Below are 23,550 nucleotides of genomic sequence, written 5' to 3'. Positions count from 1 at the left end.
CTTGTAATGGGAAAAGAATATCATTTTTCTTACAAAAAGAAGAAATAACATAATTTTCTATATATTTCCCCGTGGGCCATCATCATCATCGCAATATTCAACACCTTTCCTAAGCATTCTTTAGCCTGACGTGGGAAATCCCTTCATATATGCGATCATTTGACATTCCTTCCCATGCATCCAGAGTTGCTTAATGTAAGAGATGCCATCATATGCAAAGGGATATGAATCCTTTCCCATTTTGAAATCCTTTGATATATAACTTGAAAAAAAAAAACAAAGGAACTATTTAGATCTTATCGCATTTCTTGAATTCTTGTATCTATTCTAAAGTTATTTTACTCCTATATATATATATTTTCTGGTCTTAGAAAGGAAAATTTGGTGAGGTCCGTAATGACGGACATACATTGCATAGAATTGTCCTTGAAAGATATTAATTTCTATTTTGTTTCACTACTACAATGAACAATCGTCAGCAATGTTTGTGGATATAACATAACGTATTGTTGTGTGTGTGAACCATGCTAATTTGTGTTTTCTTTGCTCTATTTCTGTTTTTCCATGTTTCTTGATGTTTGTATCAGCATTAACATCAAGATCTTCAATCCAGATATAAAATTTTAATTCTAATTTTCATAATAATATCCAAGAATATTTAATTAAAGTATTTCAATATTTACCATATGATGAATTTAAATCATTGTTATCTATCATCGAACCATCACTCCTTGTGGGATAATAAAAGTGGACTGCTTTTGCAAGCTCACCAACAAAACTTTAGTGTTTTAAAAGAATTGCTGATTTTTGATTTGTAGAATTTATTCTTTACATGTTTGGCATGTGTCATGTATAAAAGCTATAAATGGCATGCAGCACCGAGAAATTGAACAAAGTCCAAGAAAGTCCAGGCATTTTTTTTCTTACATCAACCATTTTGTCCCCTCCTTACCCAAAAAAAAAAAAAAAAAAAAAAAAAACCATTTTGTCCCCTCATGCCCTAAATGATGCATATAACTGTCACTTCATTGCATCACTATCACTTTCATTATAGGAAAAATAACTAAACGACAAACCTGAATCAAACTAATAAATCATTTTTGGACCCCACTTGGTATCCTTATAATCTAGGCATGATGCTTCATGGCAAAGAAGTCAAATGTTCCAATCTCTGCACTCTAACCAGTGTGTCAAAGGGCCAAAGGTGTTTATTTTTTCAACTACAGTGAATCTATCTAGATGGGTGTGTGGAAGGATATCATGAGGGTATGTTGGAGAATCTACTAGAATCTCTTAAGGGTCTGTGAATCTTAAGATAGTAGGGAGAAATCACATCATGTGGTGAAGGAAAACTTTACCCATAGTGATCCAAATCATCATATTATTTTTCAACGTGACAAAATTAACTGAGGGGTGCAAGAAGTTGCCAAAACTTGCCCTTTGGAATGCAGTTCTGGTCAAGGCAGTTTTGAGCTTTCACAGCAAACAATAAACAGCTCTTTAATTCTATTTCAGAGATCCAATTGTGTAGCTTGGCTGAAATGGAATCTAAGACTTCTCTTTCTCCCTCTACAAAGTTGGAATTAGAATGGATAGTGAGACAAATTGTGAATGTTCAAGGTCTTCACACTGAGAGTGACAGACAGAGATAGAGATAGGCAGAGATATTGTAGCCAACCCCAAAGAGTTATTTTCAAATTCCATAATCTGAAGAGCTAAGAGAGATAGATACTTAAAATTTGACGTCAGAGGTTCCCTTCTGTCACCCAACCATCATTTCTTCAACTTCCCACCCTTTATATAGCCAGCTTAAGAACAGAGCAAATGGAGAAAAAAGAAGAACTCTGTTCTCATGGCTTCTTCTTCTGTGCAGTGCCCACCATTCGGGTTCTCTGCACAGTACTATCAAGTTGGTCCTGATGGAAGCTGTATCCGGCAGAGTAGTTTTTTCGAGGGTAACCCATCTCTCAGTCAAGCAGTTGGGTATGCTGTGATTTTGGGTTTTGGAGCTTTCTTTGCTTTCTTCACCTCTTTCCTGGTATGTTCAAAACTTTTCATCTTTTCAGTATTTCATTTCCATAATCTTTTTGAACGTTTGTTTCTGGGTTTTGTATTCTGTTCTTTTCTACTGAATTAATGGGTTGAGTGGAATCAACAAAACTAGCTAGTTTGAAAGAAAAGGATAAAGAATTAAATGGGCATGAGGCATCGCTGCATGTTTGGATGAAGGGATGACTCTGAATTGGTCAGGGAAAATCTGGTTCTGTTGTTCTGGTTGACTCTGGGTCACTAGGTGGACTGAGGACACTCAGGGGGAGTCTTTTAGGTGGGACCCACATCCTGTGTTCTTGGTAGAGCACCAGAGAAGGCCAGTGTGTCTCCTTCTACGGTGAAAATCTAAATGTTAATCACTACTCTAATGATATCTAGGTCTTTGTTGGAGATTTTCAATTAAGGAATGGATGAAGAGACTTTTCAAACTCCGATGATGCTGCCAATCTTATTATACTAAAATCATCTACTAGGTTCCTTGAAGCTGGTCTGGGTTGAGTTGTGACTGCCATGTACCAAATAGCTCCATAGGTTCAGTTTCAGAACAAAAAGCATGAAAGAGAGTTAAATGCTATAGTGGTATAAGCATTTCTTCTTCGTTCTCTATGGTCCATTAGTGAAGCTCAACTTTCTATCCTACTCACTTAATACTGGAAAAGAAATGCAAAAAGTAAACTTTTGCTTATGTAATACTTTGAATTGGTAACCAAGAGTGATCTTTACCTCAAAACCAGTTTTTCTTTTTTGGGGCTCAGTTCAACCAGGAACGAAGAAGCTCGAATTTGTATTTCTAATCGAACTCAGATCCTGGTTCTTCTGGGTCCAGTTTGCATTTTGTCTTCTTTGCATGGTACAGCTACGTGTGTTCTACTAACCTTTTCAATGCATCTTCTATAATTAGGTATGGCTTGAGAAGCGATATTCAGGTGCACAACATACATCCGAATGGTTCAACACTGCAGGAAGAACTGTTAAAACAGGACTTATTGCTAGTGTCATAGTTTCTCAGGTAAAATGCTTTTCTGCAGGTTATACTACCTGTAACTAAGTTGCAATAAATTAACTACTGAACTTACTTACATTTTTCAATATTTGGGTTCTCAAAGTGGACATATGCTGCTACAATTTTGCAAAGCTCCAATGTAGCCTGGGAATATGGTGTTAGTGGTCCTTACTGGTATGCAAGTGGTGCCACTGTTCAGGTCTGTTTATACAATCTCATGCCTTGTGTATTGAAGCAATTTGATTACACTGTTCTTTCTTAGGGATAATAAAAAGAAGGAATCACATAACGATTAACTTTGTTCTATGAAACAGGTACTCATGTTTGGTATCATTGCAATAGAGATCAAACGAAAAGCTCCTAATGCTCATACAGTCTGTGAAATTGTAAGAGCTCGGTAAGTTGTATATACTACTAATTGCATGACATAATTGTGTGTTCTACATAGTTACCAACAGATAGATAATTTCAACAGTTTCTTACATTATAAATCAATCTAACCTGTAGTTTAATTGAAATCTCACTCCTTTCAGATGGGGGAAAAAAGCTCATATTGTCTTCCTTTGCTTCTGCTTCATGACAAATATTATTACGACAGCCAATCTTATTCTTGGTGGTTCTGCGGTTGTCAACGCTCTTACTGGGGTCAACATTTATGCTGCAAGCTTTCTAATTCCTCTTGGTGTCATGGTCTACACATTGGCTGGGGGACTGAAAGCTACATTCCTGGCTAGCTACATACATTCTGTTATAGGTACAATACCTGATGTTGGCAATCTCTGATAACTCAGTTAATTTGGATAGCGATTAACTAAGCAAATCAAACAAGTAATGTTCTTTCAATCTATACTGTTTGAGGTTTTGTAGACTGATTTGTTGATGTAATGCTCTATCAGTGCATGTGATTTTGGTCATCTTTGTATACCTGGTTTACACGGCAAGCAGCAAGCTTGGAAGTCCAACAGTCGTCTTCAATCAACTCATGCAAGTAACCAGCAAATCAAGAGTATGTCAAGAGCCAATTTCTCATACCGGACAAGCCTGTGGACCTGTTAGTGGCAACTATGGTGGATCCTACCTAACAATGTTGAGTTCTGGTGGTCTTATTTTTGGAGTTATCCAAGTAATTGTCAATTTTGCCACTGTTTGTGCAGACAATGTAAGTTTTATCTGTTCTTCCAGAGATTCCTCCTTGATATTTGTTAAAAAGATTTTCAGTTTGAACCCTTTGCTTTAATTCTTTTGTTTCCATCAGTAGTTAAGTAAATTTATATTCCTAACTGCTTACATTTTTGACTTTGGTACCTCAGGGATTTTGGATGAGTGCCATTGCTGCACGACCTACCTCAACTCACAAAGGCTACTTGTTGGGTGGCTTGGTTTGGTTTGCTGTGCCTTTCTCTTTGGCAACATCACTTGGTTTAGGAGCATTAGCTCTTGATCTACCCATAACAGCAAGTGAGGCCAGTCGAGGACTTGTTCCTCCTGCTATAGCTGTAGTTTTAATGGGACAAGCAGGATCATTTATACTTCTTTCCATGCTTTTTATGTAAGTCTTGCTTCCCTTCAGAGCTTTGTCGTTTATTTTCACATTTTTAAAATTTTTATAACTTAAGAGAACTACATGATCTTTAATGGAGTGAAATGAAGGAGAAAGTTTCATGGGAGTTTAAATTTTCCTTTTGATATATGTTTTGTTTCTTCACTCCTTTCGAGCATCATCATCACAGAATCTATTATAATGAGTTGCTAAGCTCCCCCACCCCCCCTTTTCTATTTACACCTTCTTCAAGTACTTGTTACTGATCCTAAGTTACTCTTGCCATTTCTCCTGGAGTCATTTCAGGACAACCGCTGGTGCTTTCCACCCTTCATCTGAATGAAGCCAGCCCTCTCTGTGCTGGAGTATTCAAGGGCCTCCATTAACTATTTTGCTCTGTTTACATCTTACTTCGTTATTCTTGCAATTTCTCCTAGAATCATTTCAGGTCAACCTCTGGCGCTTTTGACCCCATTAATCTGAATGCAATCACTCCTCCATGCTGGAGCATTCAAAGGCCTCCATTGCATATATATATATATATATATATATATTATATATATATATATATATATATATATATATATATATTTTTATATATATATATATATATATATATATATATATATATATATATATATATATATATATATATCTCATGTTAAATGACTTTCTTGCAACTTATCATGCATTGGGGATAACTTCTAAACTTGCTCTGACATGTTCATCTCTATTTATCTTTTTAAGTTTCACCACTCGTCTGTCTCAGTATCTGCATTTGAGACACACTAAGTTTGTTTATAAGTGGTATTTTACTGCCCAACATTCAACTCCATATATCATAAATGAGCTTGATATGCCTTTCCAATAAGAAGCTTTCTGGAAGAAGGAACAAAACCACAATGGATGGTTAAAAGTGTATCCATGGATAGCAAAGAAAAGGAGGTCCCCACCAGCTTTATCAAATTTATGTTTTCTTTTCAGGGCTGTGACCTCTGGTGGTTCTGCTGAGCTAATTGCCGTGTCTTCCTTGTGTACTTATGACATATACCGGACCTATATCAATCCAAATGCAACAGGAACACAAATTCTGAGAGCTTCAAGGATTGCCATTCTGAGCTTTGGATGTTTAATGGGAGTGCTAGCTATGATACTGAATATGGCCGGAATCTCATTGGGCTGGATGTATTTGGCCATGGGAGTTATCATTGGTTCAGCTTTTGTTCCACTAGCTTACTTGCTTCTATGGAAGAGAGCAAATGCATCAGGTGCCATTGCTGGAATGATCACTGGCTGCATTTGTGGAATTATCACATGGTTAACAATGACAAAAATAGTGTATGGTAGAGTAGATATTGACACCACCGGCAGGAATGGCGTGACACTTGCTGGAAACATTGTCTCTATAGTGACTAGTGGAGTTATCCATACTGTGTCTAGTCTTATATGGCCACAGAATTATGATTGGGAGAGCACCAAGCAGATAACCATGGTTGAGAAGGATATCAGTGATTTGCCAGATGATGAATTCAAGGAGGAAAAGCTGAAAATAGCAAAAGCTTGGGTACTAAAATGGAGTGTCTGTTTCACAATTGTGATTTTGATATTGTGGCCTGTTCTCTCCCTTCCAGCAAGTAAGTTCACCTATTACTTCTTTCTATTTGATCTAGATGCTTAGATAAATTCTCATCAGGCTTCCAAGACATTCCCAAAAACTGTTCTGTTATGCCCAACTAACCAGACCAAATCCAACATAAATCATATTTTCGCATCTGTACTACCAGTTTGGATTCTCCATGGTCCAAAGATATCTTACACTAAAACCTGTCATTTGACATGAATTAGTTGGTTTTGGCACAAAATAATCAGGTATGCTTTTCAACAGATTTCTGCAAGATATATTGTTCTAAATATAATTTCTCTTTTGCAGAAAGCTTCAATTTGGGGTACTTCACATTTTGGGTTGTAATAGCAATAGCATGGGGTACCATTGGAACTGTTGTGATTATCGCTTTGCCCTTGATTGAAAGCAGGGATACAATCAAATCCATAATGATTGGCATTTTGCAAGATCTTGTTCCCAACAAAAAGGTTGAAGAAAAATTGCATACAGTCACGTCATCAGTACACAAAGGATGAAATGGATTTTCTTATTAGAGAGAGACGGCCAAGAAACTTGAAGAGCTAGAGCAACAAGTGTTGCTGTTTATTCAAAGACATAATAGTCTTCTCATGTTAACTATTGTTATTTATAGTATGGAGTCTTAGGCTGCTCTTCAGAATTTCAAAAATGGTGAATTATCAAATTAAGTGGTTGTGTACGTTCCACATTTTTTTCTAGGTAAGGATATGTGCTCAGGGGGCCTAAGGCTAGCTATCAAATATTCATATCTATATTTGCCTTAGCTTTGTGATCTATGCTTCGTTGTTGTTCAAGGAAAATACAAAATGTTGATGGTTCAGATGTTCTTAACCTTCCAGTATCTGAAATCTGAATAGAGGAAGACTCACCGAGCCTTTTCTCCATGTGTTAATATCATGTAGATGTAAATTTAATAGAGGAATTCTGGGGTTTTACTTGTGTGGGGGCTGCCCAGAAAGCAATGTAGGTCCGAAGACATACCTCAAAAGAAGCCACAAGGCCTGAAAGAAGCCCTATGCTTGCTGCCCAGCCATAAGACCACCACTTGATAGATCAGTGGCACTTCTGTGATTACAGAAGTCCCACTCGATACCAGCAGAGGCATGAATTACAGTAGCGTTTAATTCTGTCTTTTAAATTTTGTTTTGAGTCACCCTAGGTTATGTCAGGTCTATTAAGAATGATGTAAAATAAATATAACTGACAAGGAGTCCTTTTAGGTTAATAATACAAGTCCTATTTGACTTCAAGTTGGAGTCTATGTTGAGTACAAGTTGGGAAGTTGGTTCAAAGGCCATAAATTCAAGGCCTGTACATATAACAGCAGAACTCAGATTCCAGAATACAATGTATCGCTGCCTAAGAACAAGGTGTTAGTAGTGCTTCTCGTCAGTGGTTAGGTACCTCCAGGTGATCGAGAAAGCAATCTACGGTTTCAAACTGAAGGGTTTCTCCTTCGGCAGTACTTGCAGCGTGCCTACACCATCCCATCTTCATCTAAGCCATTACCAGACTTGGTTACTAGTAAGTAACAAGTAAGCCTTATTCTATTCACCTTTCACCTATCTTAAGTTGCTGTTCCTTGCAAACGCTACCCCCTTCTGCCCTTCTTCTTTTCTCCATATACCCTAGAGTTCACAATTCTTAAACCCATTTCCCCTTGCTGTTCCAGAATCACTCTACAGACACTGTCACTCGATCCCAGCCTCAGCACTTTTCACTCCACTAAAACCCAAAATCACTGCTGCTCTAGATTCCCAAACCCTATAACCTTAAAGTCCTAATTCTGGAACTGTAATCCAAAACCTAGATCCACAAGTACCTAGCTTCCCTTCTAGAACTTTAGCATCCTAACCCCGGACTTGCCCAACCCCTGTCATCCTTGGGCTCTAACCTCGGGCCACTCTGTCCCCTGTAATGCCTAACCCTACTTCCAGATTTGAGGGATTCAAAACAGCATTCTGTTACACAAAAACAGTCACAAACAGGTGACTTAGAGTTCAATTCAGTTTCAGAAATCTTTTTGGCCCTAAAGAGAAGCTTGACTCTTTCCTGGCAGAAATCTCTTCTAGTCTATCTTACTGCCATTCACCTAAGGATCTTGGCTTTCTGATCCTCATTCACTTGAGGCTACATTAAAAAGCTTACTGAACTCTGATTGGTTTGAAGAAAAATTCATGTTGGGTGAATATAATCCCAATTTAATATTTCAAACAATTGATCTTACCTCATGTAACATTAGAGTATTTAAATCAATCAAAGGGAGGATTTCTAATTACCTAATAATCGACAAACGTAGGTTCTTCCAAAGACTTTGGTCTCTGGATCAATTCCAAGAAAACTGAACTAAAACAAAACATTCATAAGCAAATGTTGCTTCGAACCAGTGGCAAAGCCTCTATCCTCCCAATCTAGGCTTCAAAACCTAAATACCAAAACCCAGACAAGAGGAAAGGACGATATGGTCTCTACTTTTCTTGAACACCATATGGTGCATTGACCTGGTTGGACTTGTGAACCATAATTTGAGATTTTTTTTTTTGTTTTGTTTTGTTTTGGATATGATTCTTTGGGATGTTATTAATAGACCAACAGACAATGATTTGAAAGAACAGCAATAGTTGCTACATTAGCGATCTAGCTAATCAACAACTGGATAGGCATTTGAAGTAGTCAATAAGAAAATCCTATGATTAAGTATGAGGGTTTGATGTTGGTTGGAATCTGATCTCGTATTTGCCAAATAAATAACAGTATCATTCTCTTTCTAGATAAGTTTCCAACCATACTGCTTTAGTGAAATTTGATTTTGGAGACTCATTTTATGCGGTAGTCATTATGGTTTTCTTAATGTGCTGTATCATTGTTTTTTGGTGTGGATGAAAGGAGGAAAAAAATCTGTTTAGAGAAGATGATTGCATCATATACAGAATTTTCAATAGTATCTGCTTCAGTAAAGCCTTAACAGCTAACCACTTAATCCACATAACAACCTCTTCACCAGCAAATACACAGAGTAACAACTAGCCCCAGTTCCCCAGCCAAGCAGGGAAAAATAATCTAGCATAAATTATAGAATGATTTCCATGATCAAACTGTAGACTTTGGAATCATTGCAATAGCCTGCAAAACCTTAGAATTAGTCTGAAATTCAGCAATTTGCCACCCCGTTGTAGCTGTTAATCTGTGAAGGAGACCCTGAGCATCTGCTTCAACTTCATGGCATGTCACAACAGAGCCCATACCTATCAAAAGAAAATGACCTTGGAACAGAATCCAATAGGCCCAACCTGCTTTGTTCAAGAGATCATTAGTAGTTCCAGCACATTCCAAAATGGGATAGTTCATATCAAACCTTGAGTGGATTGGATCTAATAACATGAAAGATTTGATCTTTCTCTAAATTTTATTCCAATTAGAAGTATCAGAGAGTTCCCCTGGGCTCAAATTGTAAGGTAACCTATCTCTATGCCACCACTTCCGAATTCATTTGATAGTTGGTCAGCAGGAAGATATTTGACCTGTTCAATTCAGCTTGTTTTTGGTCCAGCAGGTACTGTTCACAGTGAAATCAACAACCTAATTATCTGTGCCAACCATTTAGCTACTCCTATCTTTTCTATTATAAGACCATTATGGATGTGAAAAAGCTTCTTGATGGTAAAGCCTGACTATTGTATCCTTCACAACCCCAAGTTACCAACTTACCAGACATCCTGACCAAAAAATTGGGTAGAACTTCATCATCCTCACAACTCCTAGTTCTAGAACTTAATGATTTGCTCTTCTGACATTAGCAAGGGGCTTCAAGTAAGATACTGATACCATCTAATCTGTTGGTTGGAAAAAGGATTAAACCTCATTGATGAAGTACTCCAGAAAAAAGGTGACTGTTCAAGCTTTGAGAACATAATTTAATAGTGATTCCATGAAATCAGTGGAAAGGCTAGTTCCTGGTCATCTGTAGTAGGTAAAGCCCATGTGGAAGGAAGTTCTCATGTAATTGGGAAAACAGGGATATACCTGTATGGCTATCCAAGTAGGCTGCATCCAACAGGACACTTAGATGTAAAAATCATGGTTCTGTCTCAAACAGCAAATTAACCAACTAAAAGTATTGATGATTCTGATATTATTAAAGTGTCTGTAAGTTGAATTTCTCCATGCCACACCACGCCAAACCCAAACCCAAACGCCCCTCCCCAGCAGGCAGCACGTGGTCCCTTTCGAACAGGTGTCTGAAAGGTGAACTTGGTCTGTTGGGAAATAGTGCCTTGGAGTACCTGGGTGTACTTGATAGACTAGAGCTGGATCTAGTACAAATTCCTACTCTCATGGATCTATGTTTATTTCTCCAAATCACATGATACCCAAGCAAAATACACCAATGTGACATGTTCTGAATGTTTCTGCGAGCATACATGACTTTTGATGTTCAATGCCGATTGCAATGGAAGCAACTCCATCAATAGAAGTTAGACCTTGAACACTGCCTGAGTGCTTATGTAGTCTATTCCATGGAATATCGTTCATAACTAAATAGTTGGGTCTGATTCTTATTCCTATTTTAGTATGTCTTTTCCAATTGTTTTTCGGCTTTAGGCTCCTAGCTGTGAGTCTTTTTCCTTTTCTAATTCTGTTTTCTTTCAGTATAAAGACATGGGCTGGTGCAATAGACTGAGATACAACTCATCCAGTCTATCTTCCAGCCTTCTCTTCTTCTCCTTCCTCCATTTCTCCAGCAGTTCTCTTTTTCTTCTGATTCTGCTCTTGATTTGAGGTTTTCTTACACTAACAATTGTTAACAACACACTGACTCAAATTATAATTGAGAATGGGCATACAAGTCTTATCAAACTAATTTACAGATAAACAAGACATATTTTGAGCATGAAAATCTAATTAATGACTGGAGCAGATCAGATGCAAATGTGGCTGCAGTGGTGCTGCAAGAACCAGTGAGACCTAATTCTTCATGAATGAACACCATATTGAAGTCCTAAGAACATTTTGAGGTTTCTCAGAGACAGATCAATAGATAGTTCTACGAATGAAAACGTAGCATGAAGACCTATCGAGTAAAGCATACCTCTTAGATTGTCCAGATAATTGAATATAGAGGATCACAGATTGGTACGCAAATCTGATTTAAGTGTATTCACTTCAAATAAGCCTATTTGTCTTGATCCAGAAGTTCTTCGAAAATATAGAACTGAAATTTCTAAACAGCCCCCACTGAGACTCTTGAAGAAGTGTTGGTTCCCCTACAAAGTTTAGTATATGGATTCATCGGAGAAATAACCTACAAAGAGTCTGCAGGGATCATGGTTGCTGCAGTTAATCAATCACGAATGGCAAAGAGTCTGTTACTGCATAACCTAGTCTCTTGATCACCGTCAGATGTTTTGTCAGAAGAAAAACACTCCAAGAACTGTTTTGGAGCAGCTGGATGAACTCTGCGAAGACGAGCAAGGAAATTCTTTTCAGAAGTAGCAATCATGCTTGCAATGGAATACTCCTCAGTCAAACCCTTATCTGTAAGCCACCTATAGAATCCAAGTCTAGGCTTGATCCGGTTCTCTAAATCAAAACACAGGTAAGATGGGAAAAGATCAAGGTATTGTAAAGAGCTTCCATAGTCCTTGCAAAGGAAGGTGACTTTCTGTTCAAGCATGTCTGGATTTTGATTCAGGATACTGGGCCTCGAGCTAAGCATTTTACAGAGATTGGAGAATTTAATACCTAGTTGCAGAAGGCATTCAAATCTCTCCTGCAATTCGTCACTTGAGCCATGTAATGAAGAGAATACCTTTATGAGAGAAGCATTCTCCCCAAATCCAATTCTCTGTAAGAAATATAACTTTCCAATCATGTATCTGTGATTCCGAGCAGATTGGATTCTCTCAAGGCCTTGTTTATACTCGTTATCCAAATAGTTATCAGGACTACTAACAACAAAATTAGTTAATAGGTGGTGTTCCCCATTCATGATCTTGCTGAAGAACCATTGGTGAAGATCCACTGCTTTCATCACATTAGGCAAATTACCCAACTTGTTCCTTCCCAAAACATAAGGGTACTGGAGAGAGACAAAATTCAGTTGCTCTTCGCTTAGTCCAATATGTTTCATAAAATCCAACACCGAAAAACGAGGGCTCTCTAAGTCATAACTCAGAATCTCCGGATTCTGGAGAAGCAACAAAGCTACGTCTGCTTTCTTTGCACCAAATCTACAAAAATATTCCACCTTTTGCACTAGACACTCTTCAGAGTACTGAAGAAAGAAGTCCTGTCCCAAGCCAAAAAGTTCTCCAATCTTCCCCATCTCCCATCCCAAATCGTAGAAAACCTTAATTTTTCTGCAAATCTCATACCACGAATCCACATTCCAATCTACACGGTTCGCCAAACCAAAATTAAAACAAGCTTTTGTCAAATCATCAAACAACGCATTAACTTGGCCATCCGATCCAGCCTTTCCATTCAGCACAAATGGGAAAGCCAAACATATCCCAGCCGCAGAAACATTGTCAAACCCAGACTCTCTCACACGATTAAGCCTAGCAATCAAAGCATCTGGAGTCTCACCATAAATTGAAAAAATTTCCTCCTTGTACAGATTTCCTAACCTGTTCCATGGGAACCCATAAGCAGAAAGCACATGAGCTATCTTCAAAATGTTCCCATCTTCAGATAGGAAGAATTCATGGCGGGACAAGAAACCATTAATTTCCGAAGGAGGGATGCCGATACTTTCGAAGAAAAACTCAATTTCATTGATGGGATGGTAGCTGAGGAACTTCTGAAAATTCCTGACGAAGCTGGAAGTTGAGAATTCAACCCTCGAAATGAGTTCCGTGAGGGAAACGATAGAGTTCTTACTAATGTGCTCAGCATGGGTGAAGGATAAAGATCTAGTGGTATGAAGATACTCAGTTAGTGCTTGCTGGGCTTGTTGGATTGCTCGAGCTCGATGCCTAAATGGGATTTTCCGAAGCTTTGGGAACTCAGAGAGCGAAATGGAACAACTGAAATGCCGTGAGATGAAGCTGCAGCGAGAGAAAGTGATGGGGACGAAGCGCATAATGATAATGGGTTTCAATGCGTTTAAGTTTCAAGATTCTCAAGGAACCAACATGGAGCTCTCATGGAGTTTTGGGCTTCTAGCAGGAAGGCATCGGGCACAACGGGGATTCGTATTTCGCAGAGAGGCAAGGGTAACTTCAGCTAGCTGAAAGCCTGAAAGGGCATTTTTGTAATTTCGACAGCATCAAGTCTATTGACTCTCTTCTATTGTCAACCCCAACTATTGATTCTATTCATTCGTTTTCCCTATTAGAGGCTTCTTGTGTTCACCCGGATATCTAGACTAGGCTAGCAACGATGGCAATGGTAGGGGATGAACAGAGAACCCACGCTAAACCTAAGACAGAAGGTGAAATCGATAGAGGAACGAAGCGTCCTCGGGAAGATGAATCAACTGCTAGTCTCGGCGAAGCACCCCCAGATTCGTCTGTGGATCACCAGTCGCCAAAGCGTATGGCGAAATCTCAGGATGTGTTGTTCAGGATAGTCCTCCCTTCCAGGCAGATTGGGAAAATTATTGGTAAAGGTGGTTCTCGGGTTCAGAAGATCAGAGAAGAGACTCGTGCAATGATTAAGATTGCAGATGCAATTGCTGTGAGTTGAAATTCTCCTCCTTTTTGCACCCTAATTGTTTTAGCTAACAAATTAGAGCTGCGGAATGAACCCCTACTGAGTTTATCATTTTAACAACATGAACTTTTCTATTTTCTTCTCTTCACTTGCAAGTAATGTAGCTTGTTTAGACGTGAATGTAGAGTTAGGTGAGATACGACAGTGTTGATTGAACAGAGAGTTGTTTTTTAATGGCAGTTTTATCTAGCTTTTTAAACTAATAATGCTTTGGTAGTGCCTGAAATAAATACTCCTTCAGGGAACTTAGGTGTAGCACCAACGGTTGGGTGATAAATTTTTTTTGTTATTGATTGAAGAGAAGGGACGTGACCAGCTCTTGGACTAACGGTTACAACACATACACACATACACACACACAAAAGAAGATTTTTTTTGGTGGGGCGGGGGAATCATTTTTTATATATGGCATGTAAGAGTGTTGGATGTAAAGCACAACAGAAGGCCGAAGATGTTCTAAGTTGGTGTTTAGAGAAAGTGCATCGGTGACCGTTATGGCTCTACATAGGGTGGAAATCAGGAACATGATTTGTCTAACCGATCACAGATTCACAGGTAGTTGGGATATTGTGTAGTTGAGTGAGTTATTTAATCATGGGAAAAAATATCAATAGGTGACATATGTATTAGAGATGATGTTCCAAATTCCATGACTGTTGTCTGCTGCTTAGTTGTTTAATATTTTCAGAAATCATTATTACCAAAAAATAAATGCACCTATCTTCCTGATGCCTTGAAGAGCCAATCTATAAATAGGTATTTTGGAGGTTACCCTAATTTTTCTGTTCTGGTGCCCATCTAATAACAAAGTCTTTTGGTAACAATTATGCTAGATTGTAATGTGTTAAATCTAAAATAGTGGTATCTCTGACTTTACTTTCCCATTTTGCAGCCATTTGAAGAACGTGTTATCATTATCAGTTGTGTGGACAATGATAGCAAGATTTCTGATGCAGAAAATGCACTTCTTCTTATAAGCACGATTATTCTCATGGTAATATGATTGACAGTACAGATTAATTTCTTAGAAATTGTGTTGTCATATGTACCTTGTTTTCCTAATGTTGTTGGTAAGTCACTTTCTTTAACAAGCATGTTTTGTTGCTAGAAATGTCACTTCTCTTTCTTTGTGTGTTATTTTATCTCGAGAACATTTCTGCCCATCATTGTTAATTCCCTGTCAAAGAAATCTTGGTGTTTCCAGCAAGAACTCATTATCCTTTTTCTTAACTGGGTAGGAGGATACGTTAAAGATTGAAAAAGAAGGATATAAAGTATGGTCAATGAATATGCCAACAGAATTATAGGAGAACCAGATTTTTTTTAGCTCACCACACTAACATCAGCAGGCACCCCGACCTTTCAAGTTTCAACCACATACAAGTATACAACTACCTAGGACAGACATGAAATGAAAAAAAGGAAGAAGACAGACTGGGAAAGAAGAGAGGAAGAGAGAATTCAAATTGATACATAAGCTAGGATGGGTGCAATTATCTTTGGGTTAGAAATCTCAACTCAGCCTTGTACCATCTAAAAGGGGTTTTGCTACATGGATCCTCTTCGCTGATCAGCTTTATTCAAATTCATATTTAAGCTATACATGTCTTTCTCCACCACTTCAAAAATCATTTTGGCCAACTTGTGTCTTCTAGATCAAATCGTCCTACAAATTGGAAAGTTCAAAGTATTTGTTGCGCATGTCTGTGCCACTTCAAACAACTTTTCGCCAATTATCACGCATGGAGCTTTTGCTAAATTAGTTCTAATTTATGCATTCCTTGTTTTATATTCCAATTTTACTACTTATTCATCTTAACATTCTCATTTCAGCTACACTAAGTTTATTTTTATGTTGTTCTTCACTGTCCAACATGCAGCTCCATGCATCATTCCTGGTGTAACTGTCCTGTATAAGTTTCCTTAGAGAGTTCTACGTCTAAAGGAATATATTGGATCGCATAACACTCTGGACACACACATCTACTTCATCCACCTTACTCTAATTCTTTATGTGATGTTGTTCTCTACTTCTCCTTTATTTTTTATGGAACTTAAGTACCTGAAATTTTCACTTTGGGGTGTATCTCCGTCATCAATTTCACCCCTTCAAGTGAAGTCATGTTGCTCCAAAAATTACATACCAACACTCTATTTTGTTCCACTTATACATGTTGACTCCAAGGTTGATCTCCATGATTCTATCTTCACCTTTATCATTGGCTTTGTCTAGTCTATTCAAACAATGTTATCAGTGAAAAGAAGCTCGTCAGCACATTTATGGTCAGTTCGAGCAAATGTTGCTAAAGGCTGATCCTTGATGTAATCAAGTTGTAAGTGAGAATTTACTACATTACCTCCCACAGTTTTACGCTAGTCACTGCCATTATGCAAATATTTAACTATGTCCTATGTCCACATGTATCACACGTTGCTATGTGTTTTAGAACTGTCCTCCGAATCCCTTGCCAATAAAATGTTAATCTTATCCGTTGATAAGTTTTTTGAAATCCTTCGTGTGTGCTACCATGAAATTGGTCAATGATGGGGGCTATAATAAGAGAATTTGTAGGGGGGAAAATATCACTTCGTCTCTTTCCTCCCCTGCACACACAGCTTCATTATCCCTTATTCTGTGTAGAAGTTCTTGCATGTCTATGTTAGAAGCAATTTTATCTGTGATGGAGTCAATCCAATTAGTTGAGGTAAGGATAATGCCAAATGTTGGCAATCCTTATTCCCCTCTTTTTCTCCTTCACTTTCTCCTACTTCCTCTCTCTTGGAAAGTGTGTCTGCCACCATATTTCTCTCCCTTTTTTCTTTTGCATTTCAAAATCATTGATGCAATAACAATTGTTGTTGGGCCGGGTGGCTTTCTTTTACTTGCATAAATTTTTTTGACTCCTTGGATCAGTTCTCACCGCAAATTGTTGCCCAAAAATATAAGAGTGCCACTTCTAAAATTCTATCACTTGTGCAAGGATTTCCTTCTCATAGGTAGAAAGGAACAACTTTTTTGCCCGGACGTACTAATCCACCATCAGCTTTTCAAGCACTAATGACTCAAGTATTCAAGGAACATTTAAGAAAGTTTATTTTGGTTTACTTTAATGATATTTTAATATATAACATGACATGGGAGGGGCATCTAGAGCATTTGGAGATGACGTTGAAAATTTTGAGAGAACAAAAGTTGTTCGTGAAGAAAGAGAAATTGATCTTTGGCCAGCCAAGTGTTCAATATTGGTACTATATAGTTTTTGCCGATGGAGTTGTAGTTGATCCAAATATGAAATCAGCCATGTTGAACTGGCCCAAGCCAAAGATTGTGAAGGCTATGCATGGGTTCCTTGGATTGACTGGCTATTATTGAAAATTTATTAAAAATTATGGGAAGATAGCTGGGCCCTTCATTGGCTTGCTTAAGAAAAATAGTTTTGGCTAGACCCTGTAGTAGAAAAAGTATTCAGCCAGCTCAAGGATGCGATGGCACGTGCAGCGATCCTCGCAGTGGTGATGGTAGAAGAAGCATTCAGCCATTTGTTGAAAGGAAAATAAAAATTGTTCCTTTCTACTTGTGAGAAAATCCTCGCACTGGTGATAGCAGTTTAGAAGTGGCATTCTTATCTTATTGGGCGATAATTTGTGGTAAGAACTGATTGAAGGAGTCTAAAATATTTGTGGGAGCAGAAAATAACCACCCCGGCGCTATAACGGTGGTTATTTAAGTTGATGCAATCAGGGGCGGAGCCAGGATTGAACATTGGGGGGGGCCGAATATATGTGGGCCAATGTGGGACCCACTGTAGGTCCCATGTCAGAATATATTATTATATTTTAATGTGGAGTCTACATTAAAAATTAGGTAAATTAATAGAAAATTCGTGAGTGTGAGAGAGATAAAAGAATAATTTGAGAAAGAGAGTGAATACCTGATGTGGAGAAGATTTATAAAAATTCCAAAGTTTGCTAACTACTTCAATATTTTGTGAGACGTGTGAGAAAAAAAAACAAAAAAAAAAAAAAACAGAGAAAAAATAGGAATAAAAGATGAGATTCATGAGAGAATAAATAGAAATAAAAATATGAGAGAATATATAAGGAGAAATTCATGGATCGTGAGTTAGTTTTTAATTATAATTTAACATTTTATTCCTTAAAACTAGGGATTTAATGATAATCATTAGATAAAAGATTATGAATGACAATTGTATCCATCATTTTTATCTTAAATTTTTAATTTTAATTTTTGGAGGGGGGCCAAATAGTGGTATTTCACATTTAAAGATAAAGAAATAAGGGAAAAAAACAAGAATACATACAATTTCAAAAAATCCGGGGGGGGGGGGGCATGGCCCCCTCCGGTCCCAACGTGGCTCCGCCACTGGATGCAATATGATTTGAAATACAACACAAAAGAGGAAAAGAGAACGTGGTGGTGGACGCACTTTTCAAGGGAGAAGTAGGAGAAAATGAGGAGAAAAAGAGGGGAATAAGGATTGCCATCTTTTGGCATTGTCCTACCTCTAACTAATTGGGTTGACTACATAAAAAATGAAATTGTTTCTAATGTTGAGATGCTATAACTTCTGCAAAGAATAAGGGATAATAATACTATGCACCCATTTGAGGAAAGAGAAGCTGTGAGAATAGGGAAGTAGTTTTCCAAATAAGATCTAGTCAAGGGGTGGTGAGTGAGAATAGGGAAGTAGTTTTCCAAATAAGACCAAGTCAAGGGGAGAGTGCGTGAGAATGGAGGTATTTGATCAAAGTAGTAGGGGAGTCATCTATTAAGTATGGTTTGTTAGCAGTTATTTTTGACTTCGAATTGTAATGGGTTAGTAATAGCTATTTTTATGGGATTTGAAGATTATTTTGGGCGGTTATAGGGGAGAGGTAGTGAGGCATTATGAAGTTTATAATTGGTTGATTTGTTGAATAAACCATAATATATTTGCAACTACTCTTGAGTAGAGAGGTTAGGCTTCCCTCGATAAAGCCGCGTGTCCCGAGAACCTTATCTTCTATTCCAACCATAGGTGGAAAGAAACAACCCACTATATATATATATATATATTATTAGAAGGATCATTAAAGAGGAGGAGCAACACTTGAGGCTCTCTAGGTTTGCAAACCTGTTTGCTTTTACATTTTGTTATTTGTTTTTTAATTGATGATTTTGTCATGTGAAAGAAGACTTGAATAATTTTTGTTCCACGATGTGTTTGGATATTGGAATGATCCCTTTGTGATAATCTTGCCATAAACATTTTTAGGTCAACCGGGAATGAGTCCATGCTGCCTTGTGTTGAGGATTAGTTAACTATAAGTCTATAACCCTAATTTCCCATGGGAGACCCCAACAATGGACCATCACAAGGTGGTCAACTGAATAGTACTATTTGCAGTGCACATCCAAACCATTTAATCCCACACCAATTTATGTAGGAAATCCAGTAAAGGTCCATTGCTACGAAGTGCAACTCAATACTTCCAAGGCGCTCACAAGGTGACAACTAAGCGATCAAGGCGTTATACTATTAATTTTAAGGTGGTCAAGGTGTTCTAATGGTAAAATTTTGAAATACAAGCTAAAAGTTACATATTTTATTCCTAGCCTTCAAGTATGAAACATTTTGCAAACTTAACAAAAATTTCATTAACATGATCATTATATAGCATTTAGGTAAGTTGTAACAACAATTGAAGAAATAGTCTTACATCCTGGAGTTGCAAACTTGAAGGGGGAAAAAAAAAAACAACCGTGGCCTAAGAAGAAGAGGCTGTTGCAACTACTGTGAGTGTAGCGGCCTATAGGTAAGTCACAAAGTTCCAAAAAAAAAGAAGAGAGGCATCACCAGGGAGGAAAGAGAAGGAGACTTACCTTTGGTTGGGAAGAAGACCACTGGAGAGTGGCCGGAGATGGCCGCTACAACTCCTACGAGTGTAGTGGCCTATAGGTAAGTCACATAGTCGAAATAAAAAAAGCATCCACTGGAGAGGAAGAAGACTACTAAAGATTATCGCTGATTCACGCTAGGGTGAGGGTTTCTTTCGTGAGGAGCAATTTGTGTTGTCGTGAAGAAGAATAGTTGTTTTGCGATTTATATGGGTTAGATTATGTTTTGTCCTTTTTTTTTTTTTTAATAAAGTAAGTTGATACTTGATCCCATTTAGCACTGATTAAACTTTCAATGTACTTTCAACCAATAGATATATCTATATTAGAATCAAGGAAGATGATAAATATCAGCCTTCCATTTGCTTTATTTATATAAAAAAATTAAAGAGAAGGTGGACGTTTGGCTCCCAAGGCGTCTTAGGCGCCTGCCTTGGGCACCAGGGTGCCCGCTTTATTTAGCTCTCATAAAGTGAGTGTCAACTAACACTCTTGAACGCTTAAGTGTCGCCTTGACAACTATGCTTAATTGCTTATAACACTATATTTTTAATTATTGTTGAGAAAGTAGTTTAATTTTCGAAACATTCTCGTTTAATTTTTAATATTGGGAATGCAAATAGGTCATTTGAAGGGCTTATTTGAGTGAAAATAAGCCATAATATGGTTAGTATGTATTGAGCTTTTGATTCTTCGTATTTATTTTGTAAGTCACCAATTTAATGTCTAAAAAAAGTATGATGAGTAAGAAAACGAGATACCTGTGCTGCTTTGGCTTGTTATGCCCATAGTCAAAGATAAACATTACTTATGGTTACTTAGTCTAGTAGTATATCGAAGCGATGGAGGCAACATCATTATCCATATTATTGTTTGCAGGTTCATCTACCGAATCATAGTAGTAGTAGTTTCATGGTTTGGGATCTTTATCTCAATAGGGATCTCGGTCCCTTAAAAACACCGAGGTCTCATGAGATCTGGTACAAAACCTCGGTCAACTCGATCCAACTCGAGGGCCCATGTCGGTGGATATTAAGATTTAGGTTGCGCTAGAATTTGGTATTTAGTCTATTTGGGGCCTCTAAACACAATGGTGGCCTTAGATTTGTGAGAAAACAAGTCTATATGTGAGTTCCAACTCGACCATAACTTTGAAACCGATGCACTAATGGAGTGAATATGCAGATTTTTAAGATATGAAAATAACAGCCATTACTTGATATAAATGAAAACATAGAGGTTTAAAGTCAAATAATACATTAAACATGTTCCATTGTTCACAATTTCACATTACAACATCGATGTACTTATAAGTTACACCATGAGAGTACAAGAGTAGAATCAATGATTAAGCAACTCCTCCAACTTTGGCTCTTCCAGCATCAACACCAACACCACCTCCGTCAATGTAGAACACAGTTTTTAAAAAGAAATAAAGTTTGGGAAGACCACTTAGCTTGCTTCAAGATTGGCTTCAAAATCTGTATATTTTTGTTCTAGATGAGCTAGATAGCTTGTTGATGCACCCTAGGTAGTGATCAGACCAACTTTCTGGCTAAAAATCCGGCCAAAACACCAAAACCAGAGAAGGTAGGAGTGTCGAGACAAGTCAAGATTGTCTCGACAAGATATGGTATTTTTAGAGACTGGATTGAACCGAGTTCCTATGAGACAAAAGATCTCGAACTGAGGTCTTGGCTGAGATCTTTGTATTTTTCTGGGATCATCTTGTTTCACATGAGATCTCATCTTGAGGTCTCAGGAAAAGAGATCTCGGATGAGATCTCAACAAGATCTCGCGAGACCTTGAACTATGAGTAGTCTGACTCTGATGAGTTAGTACCTGCATCTCAAGCTTAATTGCTGAAGTGATGCAAGTCTCAGATAGAACAATTCTCATAATTAAATATTAACTTCCAGGCTCTCTTACCATCTTTAATATTCAGTATGGAACATGAAACCTCTGCTGGAAATTTATAGATGCTTGTTAAATATATAGGTGTTGATATTGGTTTCTAACACTGACTTTGAAAATGAAGTACCCTTATCAGAGAAGACTGGAGTGAACATAGCAGCATCAATTTAGGGGGTTATCACCTGGTTAACGTGTTGTTGGTTGCCTTGCAGAGTCATATTCTTAGGTGATGATGTTAAAACCTTTCTGGGTGTAGTTAGTAGGCTTCAAGCTTTAATATATGATGAAAAATGTGTCTTTGGGTCTGGATTTTTCCTTGTGAGGTGAAGTACTAATGGGGTTTTCGCCTTTTTCTTCCCCTCTTAACTTCACAGGACGATGCCAATGCTGTTGCATCAGTTGGTGTTGGCCAGGTGGCTGTTAAAATGATTCAGTTGCTGATTTCAGGATCACAAGCAGGATCTTTGATTGGGACGTCCGGCAAGACTATTGAGCAATTAAGGAATATATCTGGTGCCAACATCATGATTTTGGCTCAAAACCAATTTCCTTTGTGTGCTTCTGCTCATGAATCTGATCGCTTGGTGCAGGTGAGCTTATCTTTGCGAGAGTTACAATTTGTGGATAGACTTTTCTTTGTTCCTTCATTTTAGATTATAGCTTAATTTATACTTCTCTTCTTTATCATCTGTTTCTGTCTTTGTTGTTGTTGTTGCAGCTGTTTCTATGGTTAACCTTTACTAAGTAATGTAGATTTGGAACCTATTTGTTGGATAATCCTCGATAGAAACAAATGGGTTATTAGAAGCCTAAGGGACTAGGTTTTGAATTTCAGTTGAAAACCTTTATTGCTAAATGCTGTGGAGACAAGAAAAACAATGATGCAGGCAAGTCACTTAAACTGCTTTCAAATTGGTCATGGGCTTTGGTAGGGGTAATATTTGTTTGGACTATGATCCCATGTGTTTTCTATGAGCTAAAAATTATTGTAGATGGTAGATATACAGGATTAGGCTGTTAGTTTATGCTTTTTAATTTTAAGATGCCTAATAGGCTTTGAATTCTGTCACCTTGCATGAGTAGGATTCCTTTTATTAGTTTTTTTTTTTTGGTTTTTTTTGTTTGGGATGATTAAACAATTAAATGAAACGCCAAGAAAATACAAAGGATGAAACGAAAGGTGGGGGGGGGGGACCAGCCTTCAAGAAGGACACCGGAAAGAGGAGCTAAGACCTTAGGCAACAATGAGCTTGTTCCTTGGGGTATCAACAATCGGGGGATGGGGGATAGAAAGAAGCCTAGCAGAAACATAAAAAAGATGGCACTCCAAATCGTGTCTAAAGAGTGGGATTTGGAAGTCCATCTCCTAATATTGCGTTCCCACTACAGGTGATGGACAATGGCAGGAAAGACTAGCTTACTGATCCGGTCACAAATGGAGGGCTTGAAAAGTTTCTCAAAACCCAAGTCCAATCTCAAGCAAAGCCAAAGAAGCGCCATGAACGAGGCCAAATGGAAGCTAAGGCTTTCCCCCCCAAAGGGAATAGGAGAAAGGCAAGTGAAGAACAGGTGCTCTAGGTCCTCTAAACCATTCTAACAAAGGATCCAACTGGGGCTAACCGAGATATGGCGGCTAATGAGGAGGCTTGGATGGGGAAAACAAGGTTAAGGGCTCTCCAAAGGGTGAGAGAGTGGTGGGGGATGTGACCTTTAAACCAAACCAGGGGGGCCAAGGGGCTAGGGGAAAGGAGGACGAAGAAGGTTCCAAGATGAAGATGTAAAG

The 23,550-nt window shown here is 38.0% G+C and overlaps 3 protein-coding genes across 3 annotated transcripts in view; 2 read left to right on the top strand and 1 right to left on the bottom strand.

The window, feature by feature from the left end:
- Positions 1-1,852: 1,852 nt before the first annotated feature.
- Positions 1,853-6,753, top strand: LOC149029406 (urea-proton symporter DUR3-like). Its single transcript, XM_089141788.1, has 9 exons — positions 1,853-2,038; positions 2,954-3,061; positions 3,159-3,254; positions 3,370-3,452; positions 3,589-3,809; positions 3,952-4,214; positions 4,366-4,604; positions 5,580-6,229; positions 6,526-6,753. Exons 1-9 carry the CDS (start codon positions 1,853-1,855, stop codon positions 6,732-6,734), a joined length of 2,055 nt encoding a protein of 684 aa, XP_088997914.1. The 3' UTR covers positions 6,735-6,753.
- A 1,399-nt stretch (positions 6,754-8,152) lies between these two features.
- Positions 8,153-13,497, bottom strand: LOC149029405 (transcription termination factor MTEF18, mitochondrial-like). Its single transcript, XM_089141778.1, has one exon. The coding sequence runs from the start codon at positions 13,319-13,321 to the stop codon at positions 11,579-11,581; it is 1,743 nt and encodes a 580-aa protein (XP_088997904.1). The 5' UTR covers positions 13,322-13,497; the 3' UTR covers positions 8,153-11,578.
- Positions 13,498-13,548: 51 nt separating this feature from the next.
- LOC149029404 (flowering locus K homology domain-like) overlaps positions 13,549-23,550 on the top strand; it is a 34,997-nt gene continuing 24,995 nt past the window's right edge. Inside the window, exons 1-3 of the mRNA XM_089141782.1 lie at positions 13,549-13,917; positions 14,846-14,947; positions 22,142-22,357. Of these exons, the coding sequence (XP_088997908.1) occupies positions 13,621-13,917; positions 14,846-14,947; positions 22,142-22,357 (615 nt within the window). The 5' untranslated portion in view covers positions 13,549-13,620. The remainder of the gene's footprint in view (positions 13,918-14,845; positions 14,948-22,141; positions 22,358-23,550) is intronic.

This window comes from Hakea prostrata, chromosome 1 (genome assembly GCF_041222555.1).
Source record: "Hakea prostrata isolate BN-2017 chromosome 1, UWA_Hpros_2, whole genome shotgun sequence".
NCBI lineage: Eukaryota > Viridiplantae > Streptophyta > Magnoliopsida > Proteales > Proteaceae > Hakea > Hakea prostrata.
Note: the sequence above shows the minus strand (reverse complement) of the source record. Positions and strands in the feature narration are given on the sequence as shown.